The sequence below is a fragment of the Corvus cornix genome, chromosome 7 (assembly GCF_000738735.6).
Source record: "Corvus cornix cornix isolate S_Up_H32 chromosome 7, ASM73873v5, whole genome shotgun sequence".
Lineage (NCBI taxonomy): Eukaryota > Metazoa > Chordata > Aves > Passeriformes > Corvidae > Corvus > Corvus cornix.
This window is the reverse complement of record NC_046337.1, coordinates 9,252,407-9,264,685: the sequence shown is the minus strand read 5'-3', so window position 1 is coordinate 9,264,685 and position 12,279 is coordinate 9,252,407. Positions and strand designations below refer to the sequence as shown.

General features: G+C 40.0%; 1 protein-coding gene across 1 annotated transcript in view; it reads right to left on the bottom strand.

The window, feature by feature from the left end:
* The window catches only part of OSBPL11 (oxysterol binding protein like 11), a 40,803-nt gene that overhangs the window by 7,125 nt on the left and 21,399 nt on the right, over positions 1–12,279 (bottom strand). Inside the window, exons 7-11 of the mRNA XM_039555062.1 lie at positions 11,214–11,415; positions 7,224–7,369; positions 5,097–5,237; positions 2,593–3,091; positions 1,004–1,190 (exon numbers count right to left, since the gene is read on the bottom strand). Coding sequence (XP_039410996.1) covers positions 1,004–1,190; positions 2,593–3,091; positions 5,097–5,237; positions 7,224–7,369; positions 11,214–11,415 — 1,175 coding nt within the window. The remainder of the gene's footprint in view (positions 1–1,003; positions 1,191–2,592; positions 3,092–5,096; positions 5,238–7,223; positions 7,370–11,213; positions 11,416–12,279) is intronic.

The window sequence follows — 12,279 nt, the reverse complement described above, 5'->3', positions numbered from 1 at the left end:
TACCTTGAACAGATCTCTCTTTAAAAAGCCTCTACGTCTGTGACTAACTTCAGAGACACAAATAACAACAGCTTCCAAAATTAAATCACTGAACTAGAACTACATCCTCTAACTTACCTTGTATGACGCAAGAGGAGCTATTGCAAAGTGGAAGATACATCATGAGCCATAGAAAAAAACCCAAATGATGTGTCACTTTCAAACTGCACCAAGTGAAACAGAACTACTAATAAGCTTCAGTTCTCCAAATGCCATTGGGACAGGCAAGCTTTGCTTGCAACTTAAATTCAGACCCTTTATGGAAATTTAAAGAGCAAGGTGGATTTTTTTGTTTTCTTTGAGCAACAAATATGGCCTAATCCTACTGCTTCAGGAAAAGTCATTCAGAGAAAACAGCTGATTTTTGCAACCTGTGACAGCAACGCACATCTAGGAAATTCTGATGTTCTAGGCTGTTACATATTTCATTATGATCTGCGAGATATTTAATCTAAGAAACATTTAAATAAACTCTATTCAGTAAATAGCTGAGTGCAAAATGCTCAAAATGCTCTGCAAACATATTCTTTGTGAGACTACGACTTAATTTTCTCCTTCCTCAATTACTTGTCTATATTAGCATGAGGTTAATCTACAGCAGTCTTACTATAAAATGTCTGAAAAAAAGCCAGTGCTCCTTTGCATCAACTGTGCATACTTCCTAGAATCTGCTAAAAGCAACCCCATGCAAACTTTCCCTGGATGTCCTTTACCTGTTAGTTTTTAAACATGCATACAGGTGAATAACTACCACTATAAGAACTACCATTTTTGTCTTTACAAAAAGGTATTTTTACCTAGATATTTTCTGTAAGATGCTGAAACTTGATAGTGTTATATTTCTTATACAGAAATCCAAAGACAATGATGCCAGCAGAGCACTTACAATGCACGTTGCAAACAACACTCAACCCTTTAAGACAGTGAGATCGATCTCATTTCAAACAAACAAAAATGTTCTCACCGATGCAATTTGCCACCGTAGAAGGGCTTGGTGTGAAAGTTAATACTTGCAGAATACCCAGTTTTTGCACAGTTAATGTTGACTTTTCCTCCCAGCTCTACCCAGGGAACAGTTAAAATTGAGCGGGCATATGCGCAGGGCAGAGAGAATGTGTATTCTTCCCCATGTTCCAAGAGGTGTAAGACACCTGTGTGAAGAAACACAAGAATCTGTATATCAGCACCACCTCAGAAAAGGCCAAACAAGTTGTTGAAACAAATAGCCAATACTACATCTGGTTACTTTTCCTCATAGCCCCTCACACAGAAAAAGAAAATTAAAAAAAAAAAAACCAACAAACCCCAAAACCACAAAAGTGACATTTATTAGATTATAGGTAAAAACATTTTCCTGGAAGTACTAACTTAAGTAATGGGCATTTAAGCTTCTTTTGGGAAAAGACATTTATCCCAATAATATTGTTCCATAAAGTACAATACTGTGCCATGCACATACTTTTCAGCAGTACATATAAGGGCTGCTCACTCTCTTACTGATGGCTCTGGAGCATCGCAAGACAAGACTTATGCTGACAAAAGGAAGTAACAAATGAATCCCCTGAACTGCAGATCCTGAGGAAGGCTAATACTCCTGTTTTCCCTTCCTATAATACACCTTACCCAGTCTCAAGACAGGTAGCAGAGACAATTCTCCTTACTGCATCTCTCTGCTAAGATAAACCCAATTCTTTCCTGACAGCAGTTTTTGCAATAAATGTCAGGAATCTCTTAAAATACTAGAATTTTTATTCAGCTTTCAGCTAAGTGGATTTGATTCCTATAAAGAACCCAAAAGCACAAGATCTGCCTCTTGCCCTCAGAAGAGCACAGCACAACGTCTGAATGCTGCCTGCCCCAGCCCATGCCTCTGGAGCACAGTACCCCTGGGTGTCTGACATCAGCACAAACAACATGGGAAATTCTGAAAAAAGTTATGATCTGATTTGAGAAAGATCCTGCAAGAGATATCAGCTTCAGAGATTACCTGTACAGCCAAAGATGTGCCTTTGACATACCCTGGCATTCCCTTGGTCATTCCCTTGTTCAATGAGTAATTTACGTGCAAGTGCCTGGAATCCCCAGGTACTGGGCAATATACACAGGGGACACAGAGTGGGAGAGGCTGTCTCATCTTGTGCAGTAAATACTCATAACTAAAGGGAAATTACAGTTTGAGGGCAGTTACCCTTCTCTGTCCCTAAAGGATCCCATTTTTCTAGTTAAAGAAAATCAAAACATATATAGAAAGATTAAGTGCAATACGTGGAAATGCAACAAGACTTCTATTTAATAAATGTATGACGCAAATTAATTCACAAATATCAGTTTACATTGCAGAAACTGACCTTAGGTTTAAAAGGCAAAATTTTACTTCCAAATATAATTCTGATTTTTGGCAAAGCATAAACCTAATTATTTTCTTCTCCCATAGGAAAAGTTGCTGTTTACAATGACAACTTGTATCTTCGGAATATAACATCAAATTTGCCATCAAATTAACAGTATTTCAACAAATTTCTAAAATGAACAAAGGACAGAATTTGCACTTACCCTCACCAACCATTGTCACTCCTATTGACATTCCCAGGAATTTACTTTTTGTCCAGACGTGGGCATTGACACACATCTTCCGCTCTACACACTCAGCATAAAACCCTGAGACAGGAGGATGGTGGGACACTTGCTCAGCTACAAATTTCACTGTGTAATAGTCCGGCTCTGCTTGGCCTTCCGGATCTTTAGGCAGAGTTACTTGCTCCGAGGGGGAGTGAGCAGAGGAGTTGGTGCCAGCTTCGGTGGCCACGTCGCTCTTGGGCATCCTCCAGGAGCAGTGGAAGGTCTCCCCGATGATGGGATTGTAGGGCTTCTTGGCAATGGCTCCCTTGCGGCCCTCGTGGAAGGAGGTGAGGTAATACTCCACGAAGCGGATCATCCTCTCCTCGGGGCTGCCGCCGTTCGTGATGGCAACGAAGAGATCGGGGTGGGACATGAAGTCTGCGTACATCTCCAGCAACGACCGCTTCTCTAGAATGAAGGTGGGAAGAACCACCTGAAAATAAAAGAAAAGCCATGAGGCTCTAGTAAGGGAAACAGAGACAGGCATTTTATAAGGGAAGTCCTTGGGAGGAGGATTCTGAGCTGTTTGGGACACCACACTTTCAGAGTGCACTTTCTTGTCCCTCATGTAAGATGTGAGCAAAAGACAGTGGTCAGAAGTTCCAGAAAAGCAATTTACAAGGCAATAAAAGCCCAATGAGTATTATTAAGACTAAAGAGGTCGAAAGGGACTGAGCACCAGTTAAAAAAAAAAAAAACAAAAAACATACAAGAGTTGCAAAGAGATACTGTGTCCCATATGCCTGTGAAAGAGAAAACAAGCATGAAGGAACTCAAACTATAGCAAAGAAGGTTCAGAGCAGAAGTTAGGAAAGGTACGGTCTAAGGGAGAAGAGAACAAGGAAGCTATACCAGCTCTGGAGAGCTTGGAGAATCTCTCTCAACACAGCAACTAGGACAAGCATCCATGAGAAGCAGCATAGTATGGGTTGAGCCTGTGCCTCTGAGCTTACACTCACCTTACACTCTCCCAGTTACATTCAACTCTATAAAAACCAACAATCCTGTCCTTCCTGAGCCAAGGGCAATGCCCTAGAGTGAAAGGCTGTGGATATCATCAGTGTTTTCCTTCTCTGCTGTGGGAACTAGCCTCACATAACTAACTAAACACACACAACTCACAGAACTAACTGTTGTAAACAGCAACACAGGGTGTCTCAGCCACGAGATCAAGACAATCCACTTAAATCAGCTGCATTCAAAGAGAAAAAGCACAGACATAAGACTTAATAGACGTTCAAGTTAAACTGAATACACTTGCCATGTTGTTGCAACCCCAGCCTTGAGTACTAAGTGGTTTTTTACTTCAGTTCCCTGATAATGAGTTACGTACAATTCTAACAACTTCATTACCTGTTTTGAAGCCAGGTTAGTCCACTTCAGTGATTTGCCTGCTATATATAAAGACAATTCTCCCCACACAGCCAAAAGTCACAACTGGAAAACAGGCTTAACAACTTGTTCCAACTAAGAGAAAAAGATATCCTAAATCCAATCTTCAATGTAAGTGAAAGAGTAACTTCATCAGTTTCTGGTACAGCAGCAGCGGTTTAAGTCTGACTTGCAGACAGGAGGGCCTGTTCATATCACGTTTTCGTTTTCCCTCTCAAGTTGTGAAACATAAGCTGCACAATACAAGTTTCTAAGGGCTATGTAGCTCGTGCTCAAAAAACATAGGGTTAAAAAAATGTAATAATCCATAATTCCAAGAGAGAGTGTTTTTCTCATTCCATGCTACTGTAAAATCCATTTTCTGATTTCAAAGTGCCTAGTGCTTATGGCAAGAGGTCTTTACAGGAGTGAACTGAACATAAGCTGGTAGCAGCCTGCTCTTCCCAGATTTGCTGCCCAAGTTGTCTAATGGCACCTGAGCGTTAATTTTTCCAAGCTGCTTGCTTTTGAGTTCTGCACTCAAGTGTCAAATCCAATTCTCTCCAGTGCAACTTTGTTCCTGCTTGCTTGTGAACAAACACAGAAATGAGAATAGAAAAGAGGCTTAAACAGGCATCTAAAGGTAAGGGGGAACCAAAAGAAAACTTCTTTTCAGAAGCAGCATGCACACAGGTGTAGGGTTATACAAGCTGTGCGAAAAAGCATTATCAAGATAGAAAAGAAATCATGGAAGGAAAGAAGAAAGAGAAATACGAGAAGGCTGTAGAAAACAGCACAAAAAGACTAAGGTTCAAATACAGGAAAGAAAACAGGCCATTACAGGAAAGGCAACAAAAACACGGTAGAAAACACAAAGAGAAGGTAATAAAAAAGATAGGTTTAGGTGAAATGTGCTGACCATCTCAATCTGGGACATCAAATCTTGGGACCTGAAGTTGCTACTGGCCACAGTTTCATACTAAACTCCATACTGTTCAATACAGGAGCTGAGTTTTAAACGAAACTTCACTTTTACTGCAGCCAGTCTTCACACTTCAGTTACTTACTCTTGTTAAGTCCATGCCAAGTTTCAGCTGAGACAAAAGGTGCAAGATAACACTGCGCTGCTCTTCCACTGCTCCTAGATCATCTTCTTTATCGTCACAGATATCCTCTAGCTCCTCATCTGGATTTATTTCTTCAGGTTCCTGCAATAAGAGCCATAGGCTTAGCTCAAAGATGGAACTGGCCAGACAATATTCAAAAAGGACTTAATATTGTATTTAACTGTCCATGTATGAAAAAGGCTAAATAAACCCCTGCAGAGGGCTACACAATGGAATCTACTCCCAAAATAAACAACAGCTGAAGAATTTGAATGGATATGAAGATAACTCAGTGCAGATTCCATCTGGAGGATTCAGGCTCAGATTTCTCACCCTCTCCCACACGGGTCATGGAAAAAAGAAAAAAAGCTTAAAAGAAATTCCTGTAAGTTTTGTGAGTTCACAGAATGTCAAGCATCTAACACATACACAGAAACAGCAAAGCAAAAGCTAGCAGCAATTCCAACCACCTCAGTAACCCCTTTCACCTCCACACTACTTCAGCCTTTCCAGCGTTGCCATCACTACTCCAAAGGCTGTATCAGACTGTAGTTCCACGTTCCTTGACTACCATCCTGCCTGGTATCTACAAGCTGCTCCTCACAAGCATTATCATGTTGCTGTGAGTGCAAATATATAACAGCGAAAGAAAAAAAGTAACTTGGAGTAGTTTCATAAAACAAAACCCCACACATACAAACACTGCAGGTGCCGGTGTCTGTGTAACTAAAGCAGACAGACTGGAAATTATATCAGCAACGATTTAACAACCACCACATCACAAGCAGAAAGTCAAACACTTCAGGCAGAAGGGATGGTGGCATTCCTAGGGCTCTGAGCCGCATCCTCCTGGGGCAAGCAGCTGGAAGGAGGCAGATGCAGAAGGGAGAGGCACTGAATGCCACGGGAAGGCAGCAATATGCCTCTGCCTAAGCAAAGCCCTTTGTCCTGAAGCAGCTGCCCCAGCCCAAAGCAGATTTATGAACACTCAACCACCAAAAACAGGGGGCCAAGTCCTCACACAGAGCTCAAATCCCGATGACAATTGCAGTATCACAGAGGTGACTCCTTTCCAAGGATGCTATGCTGATCTGCTCTCAGAAATAAAAGTTGAAAATACCTACAGGGAGTGATAACACCATTCATACCTCAAACACACTAAGTACTCAAACTGTAGCTTGCTTAATTATTGAAAGGAAGGAATTAAGCGATTTAGTTGAAAGCTCCTAGTTTTGTTTCATCTTTTCTTTTTTTAACTTAATAGTAACTACTCTGACCCATTTAAAAATCTATAAACTATAGCAACTGAAAAAAATCTTTTCCATTTTGATTTTGCTCTAAGACAGCCCAGTGCTATTGCAGAGACCTAAACCAGCACATTATCTTTTCACAGTGACACAGTCTCAGCCAAACAACTGTTTGAAACCAACTAGCATAAAGAGGATGTGATTATGATTTTCTAGCTTAGTTAGGAAAACATGTTCTTCATCATAATCCCTGCTGGTATTTTACTTCAGTGTTTTGCAATTCAAATCCATTTTGTCAGCTATAATGATACAGACTGTAGCTGATAATGATACAGACTGTAACTGTATTTCAAATGCATTAAGCCATCCTGCAGTCAAATAATGAGAGTTGCTCAGATTAAGAAAAACAGATGCAACAAGACCTAGAAAGAAAGGGAGATGTAATAGCTGAAGACCAGCAATTTCGTCTTTTGTCTACTTAGGCAGTTCTTCTTGGGCCTATTTTGAGAGTGTCATGAATTTCAGTTAGGCAGTATTCCCTTGCATTTTATTTTAGATAAGTAAATAATGAAGTGCAAAAAACCTATTTCAATGCCTTGCACTACCACCCCAATTGGCTCCCTCCACTTGACAGCAAGTTACATAAAGCAGCAAAAATTTCTTGAATAAACAAGGTAGAGAGTTTCATCTACTGCAACTGTCCTCACTTCTCCTCCTACACAGCTAACCAATAGTATGAGAATAGCTGTCACTAAATAATTTTCACATAATACGATTGAAACATTTACAGGTATTCCTCCGAATAATTCCCCACAGAAATGGGATGTTCACATTACCTTACCCTTGTTAGCTGGCAGGGCTCTGCAATGGACTGCTCTTCTCTGACAGATGCTGGCTTGTTTATCTCTGCTGGGAAATTCTGAGCTGCTCCATTTTTGAAGTGGTTTGCCAGAGAGATCTTCGGTTCCAACCAACTGATCGTGGTTCCTGAAGCAAAGGAAAGTTTGCGCTGAAACTTGCTCATCCTCTCCAGGGTCAGTAAAAAGCAGTTTCCAAAAGAAGAGCTATTTTTAATGGAATAAGCTGAAAGCAGCCAATTCCTCCTGCAGCCAATGCCTCCAGCAGCCACTAAACAAAGGTGGTGCAATGAGACACCACCTTCAGTGATCATTAGCACAAACACTGGGATTGGTGAGCTGTAATACATGCAACTTGGACTGGAGAAACTAGTTGGTGTCATGAAAAGTGTAATCAGACACTACAGGAGGAACCCAGTATCATGGGAATGTTAAGCATCCCTTACACTTTTCTTTAACTGGTACCAAAATAAAAAAGGGCAGCTTTCCACTTATCAGCTTCTAAAACTCAGCTCTGTTCTAGACTAAAAAGACCTAAAGCAGAAGTTTTGTTGCCAGTGTGTTCTCTGGAGAGGGTGCTTGTCCTTTCTCAGCTGCAGAGAAGGCAGGCACACACTGTTGAATAAATAATAGCTGTCAAAAAAAAAAAAAAAAAAAAAAAAAAAAAAAAAAAAAAAGCTGCAGGGTTTGGAAAGCTATTACCCACCTGATGATTCCGGCATCTCTAGTTACTCCCAGTTAATTTATCAGAACAGGTCGGGTTCCTCATTAATAATACAAATGTTCCATTCTTTTTCAAAGGGTAATAATGTACAGGTGATTCCAATCAGTTTTTACTGAAGAATGCACAAACTGACAAACCATCTCGGGTGGATTGCAAACACAGAAATTATTAGGAAATTCTGAATTTCTACCACCCAATAGCAGTTCCCTGTGCTATACTAAGACACCTATACTAAGGTGTCTGCTGTCTCTTCCCATATGATACACAATCCTTTATTACCAGACCCCTGTTACCTGCAACTAGGTCACATCCCCACCCACAACAGGCAGAGTAAGCTTAATTCAGATAAACAGCAGCATTTCTACCAGGAAGACAGTGGGGCAGGAAAAAAGTTACTATTGAGACAAGACAACTTTTCCACAGCAAGGTAGCTTATTTTCATCATCCATTACTCATTAATTCACTACATCCTAAGAAACAAGAATTCCTGACCACACTAAACTTAAGCTATTTAAACAGAAGTGTCAAAGAAGTCAAAAAGTAAGACGCTCAGAATGTCATTATCATACCTTTTTGAAAAGGTTTTACTTGTCTTTAAAACCTCCTCATGACACCTGCTTTCTAAGCTGTAAATTTCAACACACTAATCTCTAACTGCATGTTCTAAATTGCATTTAATCCACACTCACTTGCCTCTGTACTATCTTGAATTTAACCCACAGCATCCCTTTTATATTTTCTATCAGAAACCCCTAGAATAACCTTATTTATTACATTCTCTGTTTACTTTTTGCTGTTTGGAGGGTATTTTTGAAAGATTTGAGCTCCCAGCTGTGTTTTAGTCTTTGTGAATGGACAAGATACCACCTTAATACTTCTCTTCCACTGGAAAAGCATATACAAATCTGCTCTTAGCTATTTTGCATAGGCACAAGCCATTCTCTTTACTTGTGACCTCTTCCTCCCCTAAAGTCTTCACCCAAATTCTTTTTAAACAGTTGTCAGCACTTCCCCTCTGCTACAGGGCAGACCTCTTGAGTTTTCACTTCCTACATTTTTCTTCAAGAGTTGCAAATTGTTGTTGCACAGCACTTTTGACTTGAATTTAGGAAAAGTTAACGGGTGGAACTTTCTTGTTCATCTTTGTGTTTCACAATACACTTTGATGTGTTGGGGCAGTATTTTCAGTCTTCTGCTTTTTTTCTTTTTTTTGTTTGTTTGGGGGGGGGAGCAGGGTTTGTCATTTAACAATCTATAGCAAACTGGCACTCTTACATAATTTCTAATCCTTGGTTTTTAAGCCTGGCTCCAGCAGCTGAACCAGAAGGATCCCTCCTGAGTCAAGAGGAGAAATCTAAGCTAAATGGATTTAAAAAAAAAAAATTTAAGAAGTTCTTGGCAGTCCTTGAAAGGAACAAATGTATTACAGTGTCTCTAGAAAGGCCACAGCAGGGGAGGAGATGGAAGGCTGCAGAAAGACACAAGCATTCTTTTAATGGTCTCTTTTTAACTCTGGCCCCAGTATCCAATCTGCTGATCCTCTCTTCTCCATCCATCTCCCTAGGATATCACTGAAAATCTTCAAGATTTGGACATGTTCAAGCAGTATTTTTAGATCTGTCCATTAACAAGCAGATACCAACTGAATAGCAATCAGTGAATTAAGCTTTTCCCTGCACGGTTTAAAAAACTAAAAACCTACACCACTTGTCAAAAAGACCCCAAACCAAAAGTGTCTTCTTAAGTTATTACAGTGGTGCTCATTGGACCCTACTTATGTCCCCAGACACAAGTCAAAAAGCCATCCTAGTAGTGCCTATGTGAAAATGCCAAAACAAAGACACTTCTGATGTGCACCTCCCACAGTTATGCATTAACAGTCAAAAAATTCACAGAGAATAGGAAGAGTTCTTTCAGCATAACTTCAGAGTTCAGACAAACAGCTCATGAGTTGCCATCCAGTTTTTTTGTTTTAAAATGAAATTTTGAACTGAAATACAGCAAAAAATTTAATTCAGTCTATTCACATATTCTCTTTTAATGCCTCTGGTGATTTTAAAATCACAAACACTTTTTATATCGTTTTAACACTTTTATATAACTTTTTTTTTCATCTTTGAAGCTAAATTAATTACAGCTCTGAAATAATACGCCCTGGAAAAGCAGGCACCACAAATATGAGAGGATTATGGGACAGATAAGGGGAGAGACAACTTCTGTGTGTACTTTGTTACCTACTTACTATATCTACTGACCAGTTGTGCAAGAGAAGCATTTGAAAATCCTGTAAAGCTCACAAAAAGCCACAAAGTGAACACATGAAAAAAAGGCACAATAAGATGCCAAAGAATTTACAAACAACCACAACCACATTCAGCTCCATACACTGACATGAATCAGGTAGAACAATTCCACTAAGCTCTTACTTGCATAGAAGTGATCAATTGTGCAGACATGGCAACATACTTGTCTGCTGCCTGTGAATGCACAGATTCCACACACATGAGCAGTAGGGTTTGGGGGGGTTTTGTTTGTTTGTTGGGGTGGTCAGCTGTTTATTAAAAAGAGATTTTCTGTTTTTCTCAACCTTTAACCAATTTTCATTGGCTTACAAGTCCATTCTGGCCTCAGAATAGAATACACTTGTCTTTAGACCATGGTTTAGACTAAGACAGTAACTCAAAACAAGAATGCTGATATTTAAACAGTATTAGTAACAACCAGTGCAAATTTAGAGTATTGTATTTTAACGCTTAACTAGAAATGGAAGCTACACACATGTAAATACTTAGAATAGGTATTTAGTGTGCAAAAAAATGATCAAAAAAGCATGACATTTGACAGAGATGTAGTGGACACTACATGTCCTAGAATCTGCAATCCCCTAAATTCCCCCTCCACTATTACTGTTCCTGAGTAGCCAGTTACATCCCAAAGGCAGCCTTCTTGTTGGGGTGCCTTATGTAGTTTATTCTGTTGTGAGATGTTGTACAACAATTAGATGTTACATTTATATAGCTGCTGACACAGACTTCTTGATAGAATAAATGATTTTTAAAAATATATACAACATGAACAGAGTTCCACCCAACACAAACAAGTTGGTCTCTGGAAAAATTTACAAGCAACCAGGCAGTCAGCAGTTTCCTTTGCCCATGTGAAATTGCATTTGTGGAACGAACATTTTTGCAAGAAGGAAGGGGTTTGTATTTGTTACAGAGTTCTGCTCTCTGTGAGCACCTATACCCACCTGCTGGTAAGGATCCCTTTTGTTGAGAAGCATGTTGTAACTGGAGAATATGGAAACAGTCATTTAAGCAGTTCATGGTCGCCATGGAAGTTGCTTTGAGCATCAATAGGTCTTGATCCAAGGATGTAAGGTGACCGGAGGCAGGAAGGCATTCTATGCTCCTGATCAAGTCTCTCTGTTGGCCCTCAGCCTGAGACATCATCTGTCAAACAAAACAGTCACTTATCAGGTGGTAGAAGTGTTGTGTGATACGTGTTCAGCTGTGTACACAGAGGATCCCAAATGATTTTAGGACAATAATAAAACTACAAGGCAACAGATGTATGTAAAATTAACCGTACTTACGAGAACTACTACTACTAGAGAGTCATTAAATGAACGATGAATTTACCCACGAAAATACATGGCACTTTATTAACAAGCCAACAAATATCAAAGCGACTTCAAAATAAAAAGCAAAGAGGAATTGGAACATGATACTTATTGCAGTAAATATCAAACGGTTTCATGACTAGTTGATAGGGATGGGGGGGAACCCTACATGCACTCTGTGTGAGAAGTAATTAAGCTCTGTGCTCTGCACAGCCTGGAACAGGATCTACTGTCTGTGTATCAATATTTTTTCACTCCCTGTGAGCAGAGGTGCAGCACTCTAACAGAAAAGACCTCTATTCCTCATTTTGGCTCAAACCATACAGGATCCTCATTTATTATCTGCACTGACACCACACTGATTATCACTATCTCAGCATTTACTTTGCAGGGAGGGAAGAAAAGCCAGCAGGATTTTCACTTTCATTATGTGTTCAGATTGCAGCTGTCCTGCCCTGTTGTCATTGTTCCACTTGCTCTCCCCCAAACTCCTTTCCTCCTTCACACAGAGCTCCACACCCCTAAATCACAGAATCTGCAACAGCACATCTGCCCACATGAGGTACAGGGGGGCAAAGCACAACAGCCATCAAGCAGCACCTTCCTCTTTATACTCACAGAAACAAAATATTACCTGATTTTGAATCACAGGGATGAAGGTAAATTCCTACATATGCTAATCCCCCTTTCTGGG